Consider the following 25,724-nt stretch of genomic DNA (forward strand, 5'->3'; position numbering starts at 1 on the left):
CATAATTACCCCCCCAATTATCAAAGCACCAACAATTGTGTCAATAGTAATTTGAAAGTTTTGATTGATATTTTTACATTTGAGAGCTAATGGAAAAAAAATGTAGTTATATGTAGTTACCCCAAAAAAATGGTCCATTTTCTTAGGTAAAATGTTGTTTTCCTCCATTAATAGGTCTTAAAATCAGTAATGTAACTTCAGCTTGAAGCAATGCACTGTAAAAACATATGACAACGATTGTTCCCAAGGCCAACCTATTTTGACCGTACTTTTTATTGACAATGAAAAGTTGTTTGATCACCACATAGTTTTGACCAAAATACAATCAGTAATAAATAAAAAAATGGACACAAAATAAAAGGATTCTCTGCGCGTGCAAAACAGGGACGTACAAACCGTCGAGGTGTGTGAAATAACCGAAAGACGGGCGGCGGAGGGCTGTACAACAGACGTCCTCTGCGTGTCGAACAGAAACGAGAGTCGAAAAAACATTTTTACACCAAAGTAAGTCACAGCAAGTAAGTCTACGTTCACTACGAGCTAAGCCTGTCCTTTAGCGATTTCGGAGAGAGAGAGTCGGGTTTTGTATTTCGAGACGAGCGGTTAACGTCGTGACGAATACGCACCGTGCTCCGGCGGTACATTTTGTGCTACTCACGACGGGAAACAGTTTTGAGTTTTACCTTCTTCGTAACGAAACAATAAGATGCGCTAGAGTACGCGTGAGAGGTAAGTGTATATCCAAATCGCTCGCGTTCTTTAACACGCATAGCTGCGAAGGATCGAGTGGCGAACGTTGTTGTTTTTCCCTGCGTGTGTTTGTACTGTTTAATTGAATCGATCGCTCTTTCATAAAAGAAAGTGATTAATGAATGAACAAATAGGTATTTAGGCTGCTGAAAGTGTGAGTGCTGTAAGAGTTGTTTTTCTGTAATCATTATGCGTTTCACAAACGGTAGTTTTTCCGATTTAGGGATGTGCCCGAATCCAAAAGTATACGATGTATACTAGGGTATCCCAAAAGCAAATAAATATGTGACCCTGGACCACAAAACCAGTCTTAAGTCGCTGGGGTATATTTGCAGCAATAGCCAAAAATACATTCAATGGGTCCAAATTTTTGATTTTTCTTTAATGCCAAAAATCATTAAGAAATTAAGTGAAGTTCATGTTCCATGAAGATTTTTTGTAAAATTCCTACTGTAAACATATCAAAATGTAATTTGTGATTTGTAATATGCATTGTTAAGAACCTAATTTGGTCAACTTTAAAGGTGATTTTCTCAGTCTTTTTGATTTTTTTGCATCCTCAGATTTCTGATTTCAAATAGATGTATCTCAGCCAAATATTGTCCTATCCTAACAAACCATACATCAATACAAAGCTTATTTATTGAGCTTTCATATGGTGTATAAGTCTCAGTTTTGTCAAATTTAACCTTATGACTGGTTTTGTGGTCCAGGGTCACATATGTGATGGGAGGACCAAATATATTTGAATGCTTTGTTTGGCAGTTATATTCCATCAGGCAGCTGGTATTATCACGCGGGGCATTGAAATAGGTTTTGACTGTGCGCTTGCTTTGTACTTGAACTTTACTGTCGCATATACTCAGTAAGACAGCGTTATAATATTTTGAGAGTATCTCCTGCGCATGTTTTATACTTGCAAGGACAGTACGCTTGGAGATAATATTTGACATTATCGATTGCATTCATTAGGCCAATTTGTAGAGCGCCAGCCCCCCAGTAATAGCAATAAGCTTTGTGCTTTTGTCACTTTTAATATAAAACAGTGTCAGCTTTCAAAATGTGTCAGTTTTATAACGAAATACAAACAATCTGACAAGTGTATTTATGCAAATGAATTGTGTTTTGGATTACAATAAGATATTTGTTTAATGAAATTAGAATTAGTTACTGGGCAAAAAGGCCCGTGGCGTCCAATCTTGCATTCCTGACGTGTACGTAATGAAAAAGAGCAATAAAATGTTGTGAAAGTTGAGGTGGACTTGAACTTGTTAACATAAGTGACATTGTTGTCTTTTCTGAGGTATATAAGTGACTATTTCCAGGCAGTTTTATTGAAAGTATAATACGGTAAACGATTGTCAATAATATGTAATATGTTGTATTCATTATTCGTAGCACGTCAGCCACCCAGTAACGGCAATAACGTTGTGCTTTGTTGCTTATAATATAACAGCAGCTTTTATCAGGAAAAACCAATTATTAATGTGTTTTGCAGCACAATATAAATGTGAAGAAACATGAGAAGAAAAAAAGCAAAAACAGTATAGGCTAATTTAATGAAACCAATGCGTCATTGTAATAGCAAAGACGAGGGATCGACATGCCGCTTCTACTTAGGCGAACAGCGATCTGTCAGAGCTCATTAAAAAAGTGTGTAATAATAGACATATTGCTTGTATTTTGCTATAAAAGTGAGTGAATTTGAAAGCTGAGAATTTGGAATATCTCGTAGCGCTCCCAATCTGGGCCATTTGCATGCACAAAAGGCTGTATTGGATGTATTGTTAAACGAATCTGGAAAATGTGAATGTTTGTAATTGCTATGAATGAATTGTAAATGTAGCTTACATATTGTGAATTTGTTTTTGGAAACACTTTGCCTTTATTTGAGTAATTTTGAGTTGATTGTTCAAATATTTTGACTTTATTGTTGAAATATTATGAATGTAATCTTGTAATGTTACTGTAGATATGAGTTATTTTTTGTAACGTGGCATCATTGATAATTGCCTAATCAGTTACGTGTTGTCACTCTGTTAATGTGATGCGTGAAATTTGACGTACTGTGATCTAACAGGCAACGGTGTTCATTATGTTGCCATGCCTTTCCAAATAGCAATTGGCTATTTGGGCACATCCCTGTTGTAAAGTTGTATGTGGTACGTGCTTTTCGTGACGTGGGTTACGAATGAACCACGGACAATTTGGCGATGCAAATTTAGTTGAACGTTGAAAATTTGTTTTTACATGGACATATGTGATGTTTTGTAAGGAAAGCTTTAAGCTGGGTTTGATGGGCTGTTTTTTTTCCACAAGTAATGTCAATTAATAGGATGCGGGTAGGTGCGTTTGTTAAGGTAGGTGAAACCTGTAACCGGAGCGGACGTACAGCGGGCACCACAGGGGTACGAGCGAGCAACCGGCGTGACTCTGACGGGTTAGTGTAGCTTTTGGACAGGGGGCTTCCATTTGGCAGATTGCAACAGGCCTCAAAATGCACGAATGTAAATTAACAGCACGTTAAAAGCGTCTGTTGAGCGTCGAGCAAAAAAACAGTAACAGCAGCATCGTTTGAAACTGTGACATTAAGGGACGCAATGCGCACGAACTCTGAACGTGCGGTTTATCTTTTTTTATACAGACGTGTGTGTACGTATATAGATTTGTTTATATTTATGTATTTATATATAAAACAGCTTTATTTATAGTGATTTACAGTAGAACCTACACATTCCCTGTAGAAGAAATACACAGTACTCGAGCCGAAGGAGCCGCGTGGCACAAAAGATAGAAAGAGCGAAAGCGCGTCGGCGCCCGCGGCGAACGCCGGGGTCGCGGCCTCGGCTCGGGGGCGGGCCGGCACGCCTCGGCCCCCTCCTCCTCGCCCCGTCCTCCGCAGGCTTCCGTTGTTCTCTTGGCAGTGTGAGTCGTCGGAATTGTTTGTTCAGGCCAACTTTAAGGTACGACTCTGAAAGAAATGTCACACACAAGAAAATATCAGAACACGCGGTACAGACGGACGTGGCAGTTTATGTGTAAATAGGCGTGGGTTTAGTACAGGGGTGTCCAGCCGTACTCCCGTAGAGCTATTTTTATTGGGGTTGGAGCTTAGTTCCAATCCTAATGAAACACACCTTAAGCAGCTAATCAAAGTCATACTAGGAAGTTCCAGGAAGGTGCGTCGAGGCAATTTAGAGGCAAACCGTGCAGGGCCGTGGTCGTCCAGGCCACAATTTTGCCAGTCCTGGTGTAGTAGAAGTTGGGAAGTGGTGTTTTTGTGTTTTCTGTAACAAAGGCTTGAACGGTTGGAATGTAGCATTTTGTTGGTAGGTTATTTTGCTTTGCTACGCTATGAGAAGGAGACATGTGAAAGCAAAAGAAAAAGTGGTTACGCAGGCGTGATGTGCAAAAATGTCGCGTCGTCGGTCAGAGCAGACTTGGCGTGGCTTTGTGTGGAGATGGCTAAAATGTACTGGGCCAAATTGTGTTTTTAGCGGCCACGACAGCGTTTGTGCAAAAACAGTCAGTTCTTACTAGTACAATGAGTAAATATATTAGCAATGTTATTTGTCCTACTACTAATGCATTTTCTGTCAGTTTTACCCATTAATTGTAGCCATTGAACATGGCAGCATAAATGAAAGCTATTGTTTTTATGAATTAATAGGCTGTAAAATATATAAGATGTTTAAGCTGAAGTGATTTGAAAACAATCCTCACATGAAGTGTAAATGATGTGTAGGCACATTTTTGGGTTGTAAAGATCCCACAAAAAAAGGAAAAGTTTATCTTTCCAAAAGAAGCAGCAATATTATGTCAGGTAAAAGTTGTATGAACTGTGTGTAGGGAGAACCTCATCAGCCTGTTTGTATTGTATTATTATAATACAATTTTGCTGTTGTTTTCAGTCCATTGCATTGTTTTGTAAAAGTGGACACTGTTACAAGTGTTAATTTTGGGTCCTGTGCACATGTATGGATTTGTGTTGTAGTTAGGGTGGAAATGAAGGGTTTGTTGGGCCAGTATTGTTTGAACGGCCTTGTTTAGGACAAGATTTGAGTCATTGTGACAGCGTTGTTTGATGGGTAGAATAGATTGTTGTTTGAAAAGTAGGCATGTATTTTTTGGTAGTAGATGCGTAGATGAGTTTTAGCGGTGTGAATACTGTTATGATGTTGTAGCTACGTGTAATAAGGGTGTAATGTCACGGCTGTTTGTCTGCAGCTGATGGTTAAGTTTAGTTTGGATAGTGTAAATGTTATCGAGCAAGCGTTTGTGCATTTGAGTGATTGTGTGGTTGATGGATGTGAGTTGTTTAAGATGAGCAATGTCCATGAAACATTGTTTACGGAGCGTATTGATTTATTTAGCAGATGACAAGGTAAGGAAGTGTTGTTTTACAAGCAAACACTGTAAGGCTGCAAGGGATTTGTCCGGCCCTATAGCGCAGGTAGGCGCGCGCACGTGAGCGAGAGACTCACAGCTTATAGCGTTGATGTTCCTTCAGCAAGAGTAGGTCCTCACAGTGGAGCTGTCCAGACGCTGTACTGCTGATGGTCCAACTGCATAGACACAAAGGTATTTGGTTAGCGATTTTTTTGAAGTACTGCTTGTCCATACATGTAAAGATGAGAATATATGTTTTGAATGTAGCTTTGGAGCTCTGAAAAATGACAGTTTGTCTATTTGTAATTTCAGGTGGCGTTGAGGAGGTGGGATGGGTGGAGTACGGCAAGAAGCAATTGTGTGTTGGGTGAAATGTTTGTTTTTGTATTGTTCCGCTAATGTGTGACATGGCTCCCTGGTGGTCTGTGTTTGTCTGTGTGTCTGTCTCTCTCTCTCTCTCTCTGTCAGTGTGAAGTGGCACAGGCTTGAGAAAGTAGCAAAAACAAAGCAGCCATACAAAAGGCTGTTAATGACACACAGAATGAATGGAGACCAATGACTTGATTGGTTTAAGTAGTTATTTATTGTATTTGAGTGCTAGAATGGAAGCATCAATTAAAAATGGCAATGTTGAAGAGTGTCAAAAAGACAAGGCCACTTATCATGCAGCATAGTTGTTAATGTGTTTGCTCACCAGAAAGGAGTACAACACAATGTCCAAAACAATGACACGGTTAGTCAGTGAAGGTGGTTGGTGAATGTCCACACACAGAATATGGGGGGAAAGGGTAACATGAATGAACTGGCGCTCATCAGTGTGCATGAGATACAGTGAGCTCACAATGATGAACGTAGGAAGAGTAGGATGAGGGCCAAGATGTGATTGGTATTGCGAGGCTAGCAGGATTGGTTATCAGTAGGAAGGAGGCGGAGGCAGTAGCGTATTGTTGAAGGTTTTTAATTATTAACGAGGAGAAGCTGTGAGAATTGTCACGTGAGCGCATCCGTAGCGTGCGATTGGTTGATTGCAGAGCGGCGTCAGCTGCGGATGCAGGAGCAGGAGGCAGATAAGCGTCAGTGTTCCTGTAGCGGCAGCGTAAGCGGCAGCCCTGGAGCGGCAGTCCTCGTGCTCATCCCTCCTCGTGTGAAGACCGACGAGGGTAAAGACGTGTGACTCTGACTGTGCGACTCAGACGAGCAGACGAAGACGGCAGGCGCACGGCGGTAGGCTTCTTGCTTCTCTTGCACTAACGCTTCACTTCCACATCTTTTGCCAAGACTACGCTCAACGCCTTGCACCTTGGACGCTGATCTTGGGGCCGGATTACATTCGTCGCTTGGATCAAATCAGGTGCACCACTACTAGGCTTAAGACAACTCACTTAAACTACTTCAATACACACACAGGACCATCACGTCTCACTGACTTCATTCAGGTCCCTTATGCGTACACACGTGTTAATAACTACCATATACCTCATTTACAACATAGCCACTCCAAAACAGCACAGCGTTAAAGGCAGCCGCTGACAAGCGTGACTCCTTACGACATGTTGTTTATTTTCCACACCCTTCCAAATAACCATCCACTCTTTAGGCACATCCCTATTCTCATCTATCCTATCTTACTGACATTGCTTTTCATTATCTGGCTTATGCATTAACCCTGGACAAATGAGCCAGGTCAAAACATTTTTTTTGGCTTTTCTTTTCCTACAACTAACCAAGGTTACTTCAAATATTCATCTACCACACTGCACATAGCAATGGCACTACAATCACTAACTACTCCTATATTGAACAAACATTGACAAGAACCACTCTGTAACATGCATTCCACACAAACCTAAGCCCACAAAAAAGGCCTCTGCTACAGTAAGCACTCAGCATCATGCTGTTATAACCTAGTAACTAACCCCTTCTGCAAACCTTCAAACAAAAACACTTCACCTTTCACTAATTACTCACAAAACAGATACAAAGATCACAAATTCAATCAATTATTGCCAACTACTACACAACTTCATATTCACTAACCACCCTCAACAATAGAAGCTCTCTCCAGCCAGCCAAACAACTACACACACACACACAAATGGATCGAATGGCCTACAACATAGAAACACCACACAGATGTTCCACAATAAAACAGGCACAAGTCTGTTCAGGTACCAAACACATGCATACCACTGCTTGTTCACCTGGAATACCTGGAATCACCCACCACAGCACACACACATTTCTGCAATATATATCTTCACAGGACAAAAGCCTCTGTCCTCATCTACATAACAGAAAAGGAGCAAGCATTAAATAACTCAGACATGTCTTTTTCCCCTCGCACACAATCCAAAACTCCCCGCAAGCACAGCCCAGCAACTCCACATCTCTCTTTGGATGCAAATAAGCTGGATTATTTTACACACTTGCCCTTTGTTACACTTAGCATTACTACACATGCTACATTTAGAGCTAACACAAACCATCTGACCACGGGTGGGTCATGCCACAAAAGCCATAGGTGCGACAGATGACAATACACACACTGTTCAGTCTTTTCAATACACAAACACTTAACGCTGGAATACACTACACAACTTTTTCAAACTAAACACACCTTAAAATACTCTGCATCACAAACACATCAACTTTGTAATAGTCACCAAAAATGGCCATCGCCACCACGCTTTACATTTGATCCAATCGCTACAAACTCGCACGTAAACGTGCGTCTTGTCGCTACAAAACCCGTGACCGATACAACTAACGTGCGTTACAAATTCACCTCAACACATCAAACATCTTTGAATAACCAGGAAGATAAGCTCTCTCACTCAGCACTATACACTTTTACTAACTTTGTGTCCCGAATGGCTCAAAACAATAAAGTCCAGTGAGACGGCCCTTTCGCTATATATCGCTTAACGGATCTAGCGCTTTTGCCACTCGCGAACGGTCACGCCTTTCTGCTGCACTTATCGCAATTTCAATGCTCGGACGTCCTTAGCGCACACACCGTATGCGTAACGAGCCCCACTGAACCGGAGCAATCGCTGCAGTCAAACAAACCAGGTATTGGGGGTCAAATGCACTTGGCCACGGTTCAGATCGCCCACTGTGAGCGCACCCTTACTGGATGGAATCGACAGTCTGCGGCTCAAAAATAAACACGCTCGCTGACTTTACTCCCTAACGGAAGCGCTTGTCCCGCAAACATTGCAACAAATGCTACCAGGTCTGAAGTCGCCTGCAAGTACCTCTACCCAAATAAATTACTCTGCACACCCTGGCCATCTTGTTGCACTGCTGGCTCAGTGGGGAATTTCATAGCCGCTTTCCTGCGTACCCTTTATAAGGTCCGAGGCCGTTCTCCCATCACGCTACAAACATCAAGAGGGACTAAGTAAGCAAGGGAGGGAGGCAGGGAGGAAACACTGCATCTTTTTCATCTTCCTCCACAAGCACCTCCAAAACATGAACAATCGTCCCGTTGCCCTCTTCGTACCCACCCCGGCGGCTGCGCCGGTAGTATTCTACTAGTGCTGTACATAAACCGCACGCGTTTCTCCATCTCGCCACAACTTGACTGGGAACGCAAAGCGATGCTGCGGTGCCTGACATTTGCGTACGTGGGGAAGACGGATTATTTCCCATTACTACCGGATGGACCTGGAGCTACAATTTCATTATCATTTCTCATAGTGAATACTCCATTACAAAATAGGCATGAGATGATAACCGGTTTCAAGGTTTACCGCAGTTTGAAAAAGTCACGGTTTCTAAACCGCAAACAAAAAAAGTTATACCGTTCCTACGATATGTGCCTTTTCTGTGTCGTCAAAGTGAAAGCGCAGGACTCGCTACTAGGTTGTGTGTGTGCGTACCTGCGGCGAAAACAATGCAGCCCCTCCCCCAGCGGTTAGTGCTGCAGGCGCGTGTCTGTGATTGTGTACGTGATCCACAGTCAGTGACACTCAGCAGTGATATATAAGTTCAGGATGGACGAAGGAGGTGAACCCACACAACACAGAGCGGGGAATAGCAGACTATATGTACTAACCTTACGTTTCTGTGATTAAACATTAGTAAAACAATTAAGTAAAAGTGAAATCACGTCTTTGCTTTTAATCCTTCAGGCACGTTAAAGGTGCAGTGTGTAGGTTTTTGCGGCATCTAGTGGCGAAGTGGTGAATTGCAACAGTCCACCGCTCACCCCTCCCTTTACAGAACGTCTAGGTTACGAAGGTAACCCTCATTCCCCGAAGGAGGGAACGGAGACGTTACATTGGGAACTTAGACCCACGGAAAAGGCCACGACCCTGACGCCGCGTTACGCACAACGCCACGTGCCGGCAGGTCCTCCCAGACGTGTCCGCAGGCGGTCATTGAAACGTAACCTTCCCGACGCCCTGAGGCCACTTTTTATAAGGGGGGCCTGCAGGGATGCCAGTTGTACTGAAGCATGAGTTGGGGGGGCGGAGCACATGGAATTTGTACATGTGGAAAATGCGAATAATTCAATATATCCATAAGGCTTCTTAGGGATACACGAGGGAAACAGCGGTCTCCTCCGCTGGAAATATTGAAAAGTATAGCCACAACCTGCGAGGCGAAGGAGACCCAGGCAGGATCGCAGCCGAGGACTACTCCGCATCTAGCCCTGACTGCGAGGCATGTAGGACCCAGGGTTCACCGGAGGGAACATTCTGGGAGATAGCGCACGGATTCACGTGGGAATGGCGCGGCAAGCCGACACCGGCCGTCCTCCCGCTCGCCTGAAGTCTTATGTTAAGACACGGGAGGACACGGCCTCTGCGTGGAGGTTGTAGAACCTAGCGAAGGGATTAGGTGTCGCCCAGCCCGCAGCTCTACCGATATCTGCTAGTGAGGCGCCATGAGCCGACGCATAGGATGAAGCAACGCTCCTAGTGGAGTGGGCATGAACACCTAAGGGGCCTGGCTCTCCCTCATATAGATAAGACTGGGGAGATGGCATCTACCACCCAATGAGCCAACCTCAGTTTGGGGACAGCATTCCCTTTCTGTTGAACCCCGAAGCAGATAAGCTGCTAGGTGCGCCTGAAGTGCCGAGTGATTTCATTTTCACATATTTATAGACACAACATCGCAAGGCTGGGTCTGCCTCCTCCAGGGCAGAGAACCTTGGACACAATAACCGGGCCGGGGTCTCAGGTTGTAACGTGAGAGTCGCTGGGCCCGATTTCTAGACACGCTTCGCTGACAGTGAAAGGTTGTAGGTCTCCTATCCTCTTGACGGAAGCCAGGGCAGTCAGGAGCGCTGTCTTAATGACAGGAATTCTAGCTCGACTGAGGCCAGTGGCTCAAATGGAGCGCCCAGCGGCCCTGAAGGGTGACGGGGGGGTCCCAAGAGGGTATGAGGTGCGGTCTGGGCACCTCTGAGGGACCTCACGACCAGTGGGTGCTTACCTACTTTGCTTCATCTACTGCATGTGATATGCGGCTAACCAGCGGCATATATTCCAAGAGTCGAAAGGAAAGGAAGCACTACTGCAATCGTGTATCTCTGTGCCTCTCAGCGAGAGGAATGCCAGCAAATAGACCTCATCTCAGTGCGTAAGCCTGCCTTTGTCAAGGGAGCTCAGTACTGAGTGATAGTTTGTATCACGGCCTGTGAAAGGCCGGAGAGGTCTACGGTGTCAAACCGTGCCCTTACAGGGAGGGACTGCCGCGAGGGGATGGTTACTAAGACCTAAGTCCAGGTGGGCCATCCTTGTAGCGCAACCTACAGACTTACTCCTCGTCCTCCCTGGACTCACACAGAGTCTGCGCAAGGAGGCTCGCTGGGGAAGGGCGTACTTGGGCCCAGGAGGTCAGCTGTGTGCCAGTGTTACTCTGGCAATGGGAGGAATCGGAAAGGCGAGCAGATGTGGCTGGGCCTCGCCGATATAACTCCAACTAGCTGCGTCACGGGGCAGAGTCGCCATTCTGCAGGTGGGTGGACTGCCGTGGGAACCGACCGGCTGCACGGTTGAATTTCCCTGCTTCAAGTGAATCTGCCACGTTGGACTCCGTGGGAGCAGATGGGGAGGAGCTGTAAGCCTCTGTCGTACATGGCAACCCAACCCGTGGTAAGCCACGGGCTGACTTGTCGGCAATACTGCGGGAAAACGCCGGTCCGGAGAGAGCCGAGATGCCATGCCCATCATGGGACTCGATCGTGCTGAAGCGGTCTCACGTGAAACAAGCTTAGCGGCAAGCGGCTAGAGCTGTCATGTGCCCCAGGAGCCTCTGATTTTGAGAGGACCGCTGTATTGTGCCTGATTAGCTCAGGGACTACAGCACTGACTGCGCGCTCTTGGTAGCAAGGCGGGCCATCTTGTGGACCGAGTCGGGCTCCCGACCGAGGAAAAGGATTCCCTCGGTTGGCCTGAAGGACCAGATGGCGGGGGTGCCGAAGCACCGGGTCCCTGTATTCACACAACGGAACTCACGAGTGGGCTGGTAAAGCACCAGTCGAAGAGACGGTTGAAGACGCGAATTCCTGTCTGCCGAAGAGGGAACAGGGGAGCTCCCGTGGCCTAAAGAAGGCAGGAAGGAGGGGGACTGGCCAAATGGAAGCACCTCGCGCTGAGCGCTCGATCCCCGGGGCAGACCGCAGAAGGGGTGTGCGCCGGGGAAAGGTCGAGACGCGACAGGGGGTGCCCTTCAGGCAGATGGCTGCGACCCAGCCCTGGAGACGGAAACATACTTGTATGTGCTTCGTCGTGAGCATGTGTGCCGACAGCCTAAGAAGGGATCGGAACAGAGCTCCATCCAGGGCGGATGTTAACCCACCACTCTAACTGGACACGTGAAGTCGGGACTCTTGTCAAATCCTGACCTCGTCCCGGCTGGAGGGACAGGCTGAATCGCGTCCTTCGCCAGTAGGAACGCGACCTCCGCAGGCAGAACAGAGGCACGCCTGCCGAATAAAGAATGTAAGGGGTACCTCTGAGTCTGGGCGGACGCCTGGAGCCGGGCCGTACCGTACGTATCAACCAGCGTAGTGGTATCAAGGGAACGTTGACCGACGTGACCGTGGTGGGGCAGCCTAGGGAAAGACAGGGAAGGAGACAAAACCCAGAAGGATGAACGTCCTGGAGAAGTGTCTAACTGCACTAAGCAGTGCTTACCTTCTTCCCTGGTTCCCGCGCTGGTGACATCCGGTCCCGAGTCTGGTTCCGAGGAGTGGAAGTGCTTCTCAGGAAGGAAACTCGGGGCCGGGACCCCGGAGGTGAGAAAGTCGGGTCTTTCTGTGATTTCAAATGAACGGCTAACTCCTGCTTCCAGCGGGAGTGCCGACAGAGCAGCTCTCTCCACCTCCGGGGTGCTCGCATCAGGGACGCTTCGAAGCTCGCCTGCGAGAGTCTTCCCTCGCAGGACCCTGAGAGGCGAGCGGCGTCCCTCTCCCACGGGCAGCTCGACGTCGGGCTGCGAGTCCTGGATCGTGCGGCTCAGCAGGGGACGGAGCTGGTTTCGGAGCCGCGGGGGGACGCCCTCGGCGACGGGCAGGCGGAGGCGGGGCCCAGGCGGCGGAATGGTAACTTCGCGGCGGGGCAGGATATGTTGGATGGCCTCCGTCTGCCTCTGAACCGTTGGAGGACTATTTTCCTCCTGTGGAGCGCCAAAGGAGACGCCCAGCCCGGATGGCGGGGAGGCGTACTGCTCTGGATCTCGACGGGGGTATGCTGATGGGCGGAAGATCGCAGGCTTTTGGGGCCGGCGGTACGTTCGTCGCCGCTGAGCAAAACCCTTCACGGTGTCGCCGAATAGGCCGCTCTGGAAGATGGGAGAGTCGAGAAAGCGAACTTTGTCGGCCTCTGCCATCTGGGCCAGAGTCAGCCATAGGTGGAGTTCCTGGACCACGCAGGTGGACATCACCTGACCAAGGGAACGCGCCACGAACCTAGTGGCCCGAAGGGCGAAGTCAGTGGCGGCGCGGAGTTCTTCAAATACCCCCTGATCAGGACCACTCTCGTGCAGGCCTTTGGCATGCAGGGCGGTGGCAGCGTGTCCAGCGGCGCGGAAAGCCCAGCCGATGAGGGCGGAAGAAAATCCACACGCCCTGGAAGGGAGACGCGGAGGGCCCCGCCAGGCGGCCGCGCCCCGCGGGCAAAGGTGCACCGCGACGGCGTGCTCGACCCGGGGGACCGCCACGTACCCCTTGGCTGCCCCGCCATCGAGAGTGGCGAGGGGAGAGGAGCTGAAATGCGCTTCAAATGAATAGGGAGCACGCCATCAATTTTGTCAGCTCCTCATGCATGTCCGGTCAGAACGGGACCGGGGGGGAGCGCGGCGCTGCCGCCGGTGCCCCCCCCAGGAACCAGTCGTCCAGTCTAGAAGGATCGGCCGGAGGCTCTTGGGGAACCTCCAAACCGATCCCCCCCCGGCTGCCCGGAGAAGCATAGCCGACAGTTCGACATCAACCTCCGGAGGGGCAGCGACCGCGGGTGGGCGCTGCACCGCGGGAAGAGATGTGTCACCGTCTGACTCTCCCTCTGATGCTGTGACAGACATCTCATCCTCTGCAAGAGTACCGAAGGAGACGCTCGGCCCGCCAGGCGGGGAAGCGTACTGCTGCGGAAACTCAACGGGACCATGCTGAGACAGAGAAGTCCGCAGGGCTTTTTTGAGCCGGCGGAACGTTCTCTACCATAATTTGAATGTCCCCCCCCCGGGCCTCACCGCGGTGGCCGAAGCGCATTGGCGGCTCAACGGCTGACCGCGGGAGGGAGGCGGGGGGAGCCAGCTCGCGAACGAGCGGCAGGACTTCAGCGTGGCCATGGTCATGCTTTCACCGCATGAACCATTCGTGAGCGCCGCCCCAGTGTGCTCAAAGCCTAAACACGTGACACGGCTGCCAAACAATGCTCTTTCTGTGAAACACTCTTTTAGTTTTGGCAGCGCACCAGCAGGAGGGAGCATGAACTCTGAAGAACTCTTCTTGAAGTCTTAACAGCTGTTTAGAGGCTCGACACATCGGCTCTGAAAGCAAAAGTCTGACTGACAATTTTCAATTGGCCTTTTTAATAAGGCTCAGAGATGATCGGTCTCTCAAGCGAGATCCCAATGTAACGTCGAAGTGACTCGACTGAAGGGGTAACTACGGAAGCCCATACAGAATTAAAATCTCACCTTTTTTTGACAGCAACGAATAGTGAGATTTCTTTTAAAATGTAATTTAAGTTATTATATTTACTTAATCATTTAACAAAACTATGTTATTGTGAATATTACTGTTACCTGTTCATCATTGTGTCTGTGTTTTTTTTCACAAGCTGATAATTCTAAGTTAATAAAGACATAATGGTTCATTAAGGTCTTTAAGCACCCCTGAAAACATAGTTATTGCACCTCTGTCTAGAAATCATCTTAATTATTACACAGTGCACCTTTAACATCTTTTCAAAATCATGGCATAAAAATAAAAAAAACTCGATGGCTCTCACGTATTTGTTTATTTCTGTAACTGTCACTAATGGTCATATTTTTGCTTTGATCAGTGATTGCATTTTTTCCATTTAGAAGGATTTGTTTTGGAACATTTTATTTTGTTGATTATTGTTGAGCTGCAGCCTTAGGCTCACACAACTGACTGAAATTTAATTTAATTAAGAAGATATAATTATTTATTTTAATTATTTTGCCTGATGTTCCATGTTACAAAATGTTCTAAATGTTTCCTAAAATAAAATATACTGTGTTCAGCAAAAAAAAAAATAAAAAAAAATCATTTTTTTACCCAGACATTTAAATATAACATTGTAGAGCAGTAATTACAATACCGTGATACCGTGAAACCGTGATATTTTTATCCAAGGTTATCATACCGTCAGAATCTTATACCGGCCCATGCCTATTACAAAAACAGACACATTCACAGACAAACCTACAAAAAAGGGCTATTCTATGACAACATACGCACCGCATACAGTGACTCCCATGCAAATGCTACATAATTACACTGACTCCTCATCGATATCTTCATCAACAATACCAACTGCAAATACACTAAAACTACATAGTACCAATACAAAATTGTAAACCTTGTACACTTAGTCATGCCACTTTTTCCTCTCCCTGCTTTAAACTTCTGCTAATCTACTCTACTTATTCCTGGAACGCATTAGCAGAATGCTATTCGCTTGGCCGAGCCCGCCTAAATCTCTCTTTACGTCCGTCCGATGCTTATATTATGTGGTTAAGAAAGGACACAACACACTGACGCCACTTTAGGGGGTGCAAGTACACTGCGCTGTAGGGACGGGGTGGGGAATGCCACACGGTTAGAGGCTCTGTGGTGTCTGACCTTGAAACCGCTCCAAATACGTGTCGTCGGGACTGTCGTCCGTCGCCTCGTACAGCGCTACCCATTGGCGGTCCGTAAATGCAAAACAAAACAATAGAAACAGTGTCGACCCGGTGTGTCTTTATATATCTGTTACTTCTGGCTGACCCTCTTGTGGTGAAGTCTGTGTGCAAATGTGCAAACTACTCGTACTGTTTCTTAGTGTCCCGCTGTACTACTCGTACTGTTTCTTACTTGTGACAAAAAATATAGGTAAAATACCCTCATTACAAACCATATTGGGACCTAGTCTTCAATGTGCAAAAGAGACGTTTCACAGCACAGACTCCTTCCTATGTTCCATAATCTACCAATCAATGTTTTTTTTTTTTTTTTTTGGAGCAGATCATTTTCACAAAACACTGCTTAACAATTCATGCATTTTTACCCCCTAGCACTCTTGGCCTCGTGTTTGTGACTTTGTAACGCTAACGTGCGTGTCTCACCCTCTGGTGGCAGTCTGCGTGAGTGTGCGGAGGTGGTGGTGAGGCGAAAGCCGGCGGGCAGGGTCTCTGCTGAGCCGGGCATCATGCTGATCCCGTGAATGTCACGCCGAGGAAACTGCCTCCTCCACGACGGTCCTCGGAAGTCTTTCTCGTCGCACTACGGATGGTCGGGAAACAGATTTACACCAAACTGCTTGTTAAATAAAAATAAATCACATAACACTACATACATGCCTTTAGCTTTGCTGTCTGATTGAGCTTACTTTAGGTTGACGTTACTTGCAACCTTTTTTTTTTTTTTTTTTTTTTTTTTACTTTTCATTAAATACTATTCTCAATCTAAGTTGGTTAAAAACATATTTTATAAGCATTCTCAACTTAAAACAAATATTAAATGACTAAAAAGCCTAGTCCACACTACATGAGGCTTTGGAAAATCACCACACGTGTGATGCGTATTGTACCAATACATATCTATGTTTATACTGCTGTTGTGCCTGTTCGTTCTTATTCGCTTTCACACTTTTGCTTAAGTCATTTCTACACTCTTTATATTACAGGCCTGCAAAGTCCTCAAAATTTACTCACAATTGCTGTCCTGCAGCAAAACATGAGGCCAGCTAAAATTGAGATCAAACATATAATGATGACGTGCTTTTCCAAATAAAATGATCCTGCCAGCTTACTAATAAACATTAGTAGCAAGCCTAGCAACAAACAATTCTCTATTCAAAACAATTGTCAGTTCAGCCTTTTTCACTTTTATGTGTGAGCTGTTGACTGAAAAACATTTCTTTTTTATTATTACTTCTTTTGGAATTTGCCTTTACGACACAATGCGGTTTGCTAAACATTTACAAATAATACACTGTCTCTTTCCGTACAAAATGTAACAAACTACTGCTTCACCTCATCTAATCGTCTCTCCGTTCCCAGCGCCAGAAGATTGTTGTACTCTCTTTCTAGAATTTGTCTAGCCTGTGAGGAAACAGTATCCATTAATTCCATAGTATAATGTAACTGTCAAAAATATGTGTCTGTGGATATATGGAGGAGTACCTGAGTGTTTTGGTTGGGGATCTGCAGCAGCAGGGCCAGGCTGCTGTAGTCAAAGTTGTCGTCGAGCGCGACGAGCGCCCCGTGCACGCCGCTTTCTAACAGGATGTTGGCGTAGTCGCGGAGACCGATGCTCTGGACCCAGCGGATTACGCGCTCGTTACTCCACACCAGCACGTCTGCGTGAATAGAAACGCAAAAACTCGTAACGTGCGTTTAGCTTTATTGTGGAGCGTTTCCGAGCGGCTTCCGCCTACCTCTTATCTCGTGCTGGCTGCTCTCTCTGCGTCTCTCCAGCTCCTTCCTGTCGTAGTTCAGCTTCTTCAGGCCCATGATGCCGTACTGCAGACTGGTTCTGTTGCAAATTTCATTAATCGTACTCTCGTACAATCAAAGCAGATAAATGTGATCGACTTACCGCTAACTTCATCAATCAAATACAAATTTACAACACTGTTAGACTAATGGACTACTGACCTGTGAAAGCTGTCCACCATTTTTAAATGCACTCGGAGGTCCTTCTTGGTCAGGTGGTCCAGCATGCGTGCGTCCACCAGACACTCCATGAAGTAGCTGCGGTACTGAGGTAGACCTAGACTGGGCAGCCACTCGTTCCCGATCCATTCGTGGTTCATGTCCCCGTACGCCAGCGTCTAAATGATACACGTGGCGCTTTACGTTTAACGACCGTGAACTGCTTTCTGCACCAACTACACAGTGTATACAAACATGTTGCATATTCGTTGGCCGCTAATTATCATAATATTACAATAAAACAATTACGGTTGCATTTTATTTTAAGGTCCAATTCTCGCTATTAACAAACCATTAACTATGACTTTGGCCTCAATAAACTTCTAATTCGCGGCTTATTAATAGTAATGAAGGTGAGTTCAGGTCTTGGGTAGGATTAGACATGTACAATATAGTCATGCTGAATATATGCTTTATAAGTACTAATAAAAAAAACATGTTAATAATATGTAATAAGCAACAGTAATAAGCCATATAGGGACCAATTAGTCAGAATTGGTCCCTATACTAAAGTATTACATACACACACACACACACACACACACACACACACACACACACACACACACTACAGGTCAAACGTATTTTTCTTTCTTTCTTTCTTTTAAAGAAATGTTTCATGTTTTATTGCAGGTTCATTCTGTGTCAAATCACCTACATTTTACAAACGTACCCAGCTCTCATTTTTTACTCTGTTAATTTTTTTTTTTCTGTGTAGAATGGCAAAATATTGTCACAGATGTGTATATACTGAGTAATCCACTTTTTTGTAGGTGGGTGTCATAATGACAATTTTTACATTACATTTGAAGACAATTGTCAGGTATGTAAAAAGGACTTTAGAAAGCTGGCAACATCTTTTTTTTTTTTTTTTTTGGACACTGAGATTGGTAGGTCTCATGGTAGGTGAGATCTGTTGACTTCAGCAAACTTTTGTAGCATTACATGCTTGTGTGTGTGTGTGTGTGTGTGTGTGTGTGTGTGTGTTGTATAATACGGAGAAACAAGATTCCTCTTTAAACACAATAACTATCAGCTGTTTACCAACAGTTACCTACATTTGGTTGTTCACCATTGCAAATTGGGTCAAATTCCTACATTTGGATATGGAGTCACATTCAGGTCCTATTCGGGTCCATAGGGCTTTGAAAATGAACGCTCCAAAAGAAAAGTTTATTAACAATGGACATCTACAAGAATATCGACATTGTTCTTTACATATTCTTCTTTATCAGCTGTATGCAAAGTGACCCTAATTTGTTTTTGACCACTGACAATGTGAACAATTTACCAATTTACTCATGGAGCCACATTAAGATCTCCATATCTTTGGGATTTAATCGTTGAGGGCCTACAATCTAAAAGGATATTAAGATATCTATCTTTAACACTTACTGCGTTAGAGGCAAGTCAACTTGAGGCAAACAAAGTGCATTTTGCCACTTTTTGAACCATTAAGATCTACAGATCTCTATGTAAAAATCAAATACAGATGCTGCCAGCTTTCTAAAGTCATTTAACACCCCACTACAAATTAGTGGATTACTCAGAAAATATACATAGGTGATGTGCAATATTTTGGCTTTTATCACTGTGTATGTTTGTCTTTCTACAGAAACAAAAATATGAACAAAATCGAAAATTTCAGCCAGGGACCTCAGATTGACTTATCACGGAATGACCCCGTTTACTGTTTTTTTGGTTTTTGTTTGGAATAGATTTTCCAATGTAATTAATTCCTGGGATGGCAAAACTGAATTTTCAGGAGCTATTACTTTAGTCTTCAATGTCACATGATCCTTCAAATATCATGCCAATATGATCATTTCATGTTCAATTATTATTATTATTGTGAAATTACCCATTCAAGTAAAATGGTTAAGTTTCATTTCTGAACTGCAAGATATAAACTCACAATTCCAACTTTTTTTTTCTCACAATTGTGACTTCTTTTCTCAGAACGGCAAGTCTGTCTTTATGACACACAATTGCAAGTTAAGTCAGAATTGTCAGATATGTTATAGCTATGCTTTTCAACAAATCGCAAGTGCATTTGCCAATGCATGTTTCCTGTTAGAAATTACTTTTACTGTAGCTCTGTGTGAACTTTTACACTCTCACCTGTGACCAGCTCCCCTCTTCTGACTCTGACTTCTGTGGAGGCACAAGAAAGTGAGTGTGTCAGTCTTGCTTATGCTAATCTGATAACTTTTCAAAGCACATGCGTACTTGTTCCTAAGTTGCACATGCGTACGGTTGCACGGGATCTCCCAATTGTACATGCGTTCAGTTTATACTTTATTAAATGTGTAACACGCAACAGCGCGCACGGTACATGTACCTAGAAGAATGTAAGAAACTAGTGCTTGACTTCATCTAATTATCTGCATGCAAACACAATACATCACACACAGACTACATCACATACATAAGGTGCATTCGTCTTCACTGTACATATGACCACCTTGCATTTTGCTCTCATATATCATGAGCGTTTCCATTCCTCGCTCATGTTGCCAGTGATCGTTATGAGGATCGCTGATGAGGGTGAGCCGTGATGATTGTACGAGGCTCAACGAGGCCGCTTTTATTCTCTTTTGACTGATTGCGTTTGATTTGAGCGTGAGAAGGTTACATCTGTTCAGCCTCGCTTTTTTTCAAATTAGGCCCTCTATCGCTGCTGGTTCACCCGTCTAAAGGTCGTTAGCACTGAACGTAATACAAGCACATTTCAGTTGATTATTGAAGCTCAAATATGTTCAGACATGATTTTGTCAAATCTTCCTCTAGAGCTCACAGTCGACTTGAAACCGCATTCGTGTCTCATTTTTCTTGCCTAAATTGAAGTATTTCCATATTTGAGGAGGCTTTTGGACAGTCAAGAACACATATCCCAACTTTAACTTTTCTTTTTTTGGTGTTATGTGTGAAAATTATTTCACAACAGTAGCCGCTTGAATTGTGCACAGTAACATCGCAATCGTCTTCTACAAAAGTAAATAAGACGTATTTCGATTTCATGTCAACTTTCGTGCTCCGTCCTGATTCTGGGAGAAAACAACTTAGCAAACGGGGTCGGTAAGCAAAGGATTAGGAGAAAAAAACAACCCTTGAAAGGATGAAGTGACTGACCGTTTTGGAGGGGGCGGCAAGGGTCTCCATTTCCTCGTGGGTTACCCACACATTACCCGACGGCTATGTGGGCGGCCCCAGAGATGAATCCGACAGGAAGGGCAAGCAGTGTTAAAGAAGAAGAGCAGCAGCACTGTAAGCCAATAGTGTTACAGCATCACAGTCAGATCATTAGCAAGACAGAGTCAAAGGCCTGAGACAAACACGCGTACAGAGAGCGCAGACGCACTGAACGAACATCGGGGGAGATGTAAGTTGCGTCCCAACTGACCCACAAATGTGACCCTGGAGCACAAAACCAGTCTTAAGTCGCTGGGGTATATTTGTAGCAATAGCCAAAAATACATTGCATGGGTCAAAATTTTTGATTTTTCTTTTATGCCAAAAATCATTAAGAAGTTAAGTAAAGTTCATGTTCCATGAAGATTTTTTGTAAAATTCCTACTGTAAACATATCAAAATGTAATTTTTGATTTGTAATATGCATTGTTAAGAACCTAATTTGGACAACTTTAAAGGTGATTTTCTCAGTCTTTTTGATTTTTTTTGCATCCTCAGATTTCTGATTTCAAATAGATGTATCTCAGTCAAATATTGTCATATCCTAACAAACCATACATCAATAGAAAGATTATTTATTGAGCTTTCATATGATGTATACATGTCAGTTTTGTCAAATTTAACCTTATGACTGGTTTTGTGGTCCAGGGTCACAAATGACCTGATGCACTTATACACTATGTACTTATGTACTCAAAAGTGTACTGTATAAAATTTTCAAATTTTCAAATTTTCATTTTGTCATTTACTGTTGGCAATGCGACCGGTGAGTGCGTGAAGCGTCCGACATCCCGCACTTTGTTTTGTCTGTTAGTTAAGTGCATCATCTGGGTATTTCAAATGTTATACATTTTCAGTGTGAATGGACTTCTCACACCATTTGTACTACAAAACGACACAGAATTGTATTGAAAGCCCATTTCTGCAACAGAATTAAAAAAAATGTCACTTCTATCTTCTTATTCTGACAATTTTTTTTTTCTCAGAATTGCATGATACAAACTCACAATTGCAAGTTATAGTCAGAATTGTGAGATATAAACTTGCAATTTCAAGAAATAAACTCTCAATTCTGAGAAAGTCAAAACCTCTGACTTAATTTCTCACAATTTTAAGTTTATATCTCACAATTGTGACTTTTTTTTAGAATTGCAACTTTATTTCTCAGATTTGTTTATATCTCGCAATTGTGACTTTTTTCCTCAAAACCGCCACTTTATTTTCTCAGATTTAAGAGTTTATGTCTCGCAATTATGACTTTCTTTTGTTCTCAGAATTGCAACTTTATTCGTCAGATTTGAGTTTATATCTCGTAATTGTGACTTGTTTCACAGAATTGCGACTTTATTGCTCAGAATTGCAGGTTTTTATCTTGCAATTGTGACTTTTTTTTCTCAGAATTGCAACAGTATTTCTCCGAATTGAGAATTTATATCTCTAAATTTGACTTTTTTTTTCTTAGATTGAGTTTATATCTCACAATTGTGACTTTTTTTTCAGAATTGTGATTATTTCTCAGAATTGACAGTTTATATCTTGCAATTGTGACTTTTTTTTCTCATGATTGCGACTTAATTTCTCAGAACTGTGACTTTATTTCTAAGAATTGCGTTTATATCTCACAATTGCAACTTTTCTCAGAATTGTAACTTTAGTTCTCCGAATTGAGAGTTTATATCTAATTATTATGACTTTTTTCTCCAAATTGTGACTGTCTCAGAATTGAGTTTATATCTTGCAATTGTGACTTTTTTCATTTCTCAGAACTGTGAATTTATTTCTAAGAATTCCATTTATATGTCACAATTGCAACTGTTCTCAGAATTGCAAGTTTATATCTCATAATTGTGACTTTTTCTCCGAATTGTGACTATGTCTCAGAATTGAGATTTCATATCTCATAAATTTTTTGCTCAGAATTGCAACTTTATTTCTCAAAATTTAGTTTAGATCTCGCAATTCTGACTTAAAAACGAGCAACTGCGAGTTAAGTCAAAATTGTGAGATATAAAATTGCAATTCTGAGAACATATCAGTCTTTTTTTCCCCTCAAAATGGGACTTTATAACTCACAATTGAGGAAAAAGTCAAAATTACAAGATAAACTCACATTTGCCAAAAAACAAAGTCAGAATTACAACTTTATATCTTAGTGAGTCTATATATTCTAACTTTATTTCTTGCAGTTGTTAGTTTATATCACGCAGTTGCGAGTTTATATCACAATACTGAGAAAAAAATCTGAATTGTGACTTTTTGTCTTGCAATTCGGACTTTAACTGAAGGTTATATCATGCAACGCTGACTTTATAACTTGCAAGTTTATATCTCACAATTCGAAGAAAAAAAAAGTCTGAATTGTGAAATGGGCTTCCATATGATAGTGCATAAGAATGTGAATTGGGAAACTGCTGCTGAAGGCGACGCAACTGCTTTTAACATGCAAAATGAGCTGATGCCTTAAGCCTCGTACACACTGTGCAATTTTATTTTATCTCTGTCCTTTTGAGTAAAAAAAGTGAGCTCAAATGTAGTCTTTTACAATACAATTATGAAATCTGTCTTAGAAGGCCAGGTGTGGACAAAATCGTCCAGTGTGCACCACACTTTCTGTAGTTAGTAGTTTATCAGGAGATGCTTTGAGAACGACTACATAAAAATACATTTCACAGAGAAAAATAAAGCTGCAGTTTGACTGCTGGGATGTGCTACCGTAGCACCACGGCAGATCGGCTGTCAAGTTTCCAGTTTCTCAGATCGATGCAAAACACTATTACCATGACAACAGGACAAAATAAAGCTGCAGATGGGTTGAAAATAGCTGATGATGACGATCGGTTTAGTGGCTATGGTGACTGACACTTATAGTTGACTGCTGCGGCCTACTGTTTGCCAAACCATGTAAGACTTTTATAAATGTATGCTACTGAAAAAAAGCAATCAAACCAAGTGTGTTTGTGTTTGGGTGTGCACTCACGGTTCTAGATGTAGGGGGAGCCGAAGGGCTGGTGAGCGAGACCATCTCCTGGATGGCCAGGCGTAGTTTGAGGCGATGCAGGGGATTGCTGATGCCGATCTCTCTCTGGATCTCGGTGTCCGACAGGGCCGACATGATAGCGCCGCTTTTAACATTGGCACGACAAGCTGCGACGTACCATGCTGGCATCCCTAGCCACAGCTTTGAACACACACATTGTAGTATGATTATACATGCATATAAAAAAAGGAAAGTACAAAGAACTCTAGAGCCCTCGAGGTTCACTTTCCTGCAGAGTTTAGTTCCAACCCTATTCAATACACCTAAACAAACTAACCGAGGTCATCAGGATTGCTGGAAAGTTACAGGCAGGTGAGTTTGATCAAGGTTGGTGCAGGAAAGTGGATCTTGAGGGCCAGAGTTGAGAACCTCTGCTCCAGCGCATGTGTTATTTTGCAGTATCCTCCAAGCTTCACCCCTAGATGGCGCCGTTGCTTTACATCTAATGATGCCGGCGAGTTTTAAACATGAAGGATCTGTTCTGCTCACAAACAAACAACCTGAATGCTGACAATTTCCTTCTCCACTTCTAACATTCACTGACATTAATTCGACTTCAAAACCCGAAGCAGAAAATACTCAAATGACTTCAATAAACCGCTCATAAAATACAATTGTTAACATTGTATCTTGGCGAACTCATATCAGTTACTGTCTCGAAAAGCATTGCAGCCATGTTACTACAACTAAACACTTGAATTGCATCATTCTGAGACCCTGATCTCAGTATGCAATATGCAACTGTAACTGCAACGCCCTGAAGCTAGCTTAACTGGACAATAAACAATCTGTGATGTTATATGGAACAAATACAGTAATAATTCCCAGGATCCCACCCCAGGCTGCCTTTAATCACACATTTCCTTATTGTCATTATGGTGCATTAATGCCCATCTTCCATATTATACTATACAAGTGCATAATAACAACTATCACTGGGGGGGACCGTAAGACATCTCAAAATTGTAATGGCCATCTTTTTGGAGCAATAAGCATTACATTTACTTTTTTTTTTTCTTGACTACTTAGCTGAAACAATAACATTAACCAAATGGCACATTTAAAGAGACAGTTTACGCAAAAATGAAAATGACTTAAATCACCCTCGTGTTGTTCCAAACCCATAAGACCTCTGTTCATCCTCACAACACAAATAAAGATATTTTAAATGAAATCCGACAGCTTTCTGACCCTGCATAGACGGCAACGCGACTACCAACTTTAAGGCCCAGAAAGGTAGTAAGACATTGAAAATATAGTCCATGCAACATCGATGGTTCAACATTAATTTTAATGACGCTACTTGAATACTTTTTGTGCACAAAGAAATCAAAAATAACGACTTTATTCAACGATCTGTGTCTGTCTTCAATGCGCTTTCACAAGAGTACCATGGCACATTTTGGGGCCTTGAACACGTCAGTTGTGTTGCTGTCTATGCAAGGTCAGAAGGCTCTCAGATCTCATCAAAATATCTTCATTTGTGTCCTGAAGATGATTGAAGGTCCTACGGGTTTGGAACGACATAAGGGTGAATAATTAATAACAGAATTTTTGGCTGAACTGTCAATTCTACTGTGCCAGGCTTCTAATTACCAACATTTGCCTTCTAGAAAATGGACGTAATTGGATGCCATTACTCGCTAAATTAATATTCATAAGCCAAGTTGACATGTTTTATGTGTCTTGCTCACTTTTTACATACAACTTGTTAGAATACATACAAAGTTTTGGGAAAAATATGTTTTCAACTCTGACTTTGCACCAATTCTGTAGAATGGCCCATATATGTATTGGATAATAATATGCAAATTGGATAATATCTAAGGAACATTTCTAGAAATTGTGCAGTTAATTCTCATAATGTTTTGGACAAAAGTGTCACCATAGGTTATATTGACCTATTACCTTGTAAATATATATTTTTTTGCCATTTAAGTACAAAGTTTTC

General features: G+C 43.4%; 1 protein-coding gene across 2 annotated transcripts in view; it reads right to left on the reverse strand.

Moving 5' to 3' along the window:
* Positions 1 to 86: 86 nt before the first annotated feature.
* ppfia2 (PTPRF interacting protein alpha 2) overlaps positions 87 to 25,724 on the reverse strand; it is a 264,592-nt gene continuing 238,954 nt past the window's right edge. The window contains exons 22-32 of one of the 2 annotated variants that reach the window (XM_073838874.1): positions 23,714 to 23,914; positions 20,677 to 20,739; positions 19,666 to 19,698; positions 17,488 to 17,663; positions 17,268 to 17,365; positions 17,014 to 17,189; positions 16,864 to 16,932; positions 15,955 to 16,111; positions 15,470 to 15,526; positions 5,235 to 5,315; positions 87 to 3,721 (exon numbers count right to left, since the gene is read on the reverse strand). In XM_073838874.1, coding sequence (XP_073694975.1) covers positions 5,257 to 5,315; positions 15,470 to 15,526; positions 15,955 to 16,111; positions 16,864 to 16,932; positions 17,014 to 17,189; positions 17,268 to 17,365; positions 17,488 to 17,663; positions 19,666 to 19,698; positions 20,677 to 20,739; positions 23,714 to 23,914 — 1,089 coding nt within the window. In that variant the 3' untranslated portion in view covers positions 87 to 3,721; positions 5,235 to 5,256. The remainder of the gene's footprint in view (positions 3,722 to 5,234; positions 5,316 to 15,469; positions 15,527 to 15,954; positions 16,112 to 16,863; positions 16,933 to 17,013; positions 17,190 to 17,267; positions 17,366 to 17,487; positions 17,664 to 19,665; positions 19,699 to 20,676; positions 20,740 to 23,713; positions 23,915 to 25,724) is intronic. The other variant, XM_073838872.1, reaches the window with a different exon arrangement.

The sequence above is a fragment of the Garra rufa genome, chromosome 4 (assembly GCF_049309525.1).
Source record: "Garra rufa chromosome 4, GarRuf1.0, whole genome shotgun sequence".
NCBI classification, from domain to species: Eukaryota; Metazoa; Chordata; class Actinopteri; order Cypriniformes; family Cyprinidae; genus Garra; species Garra rufa.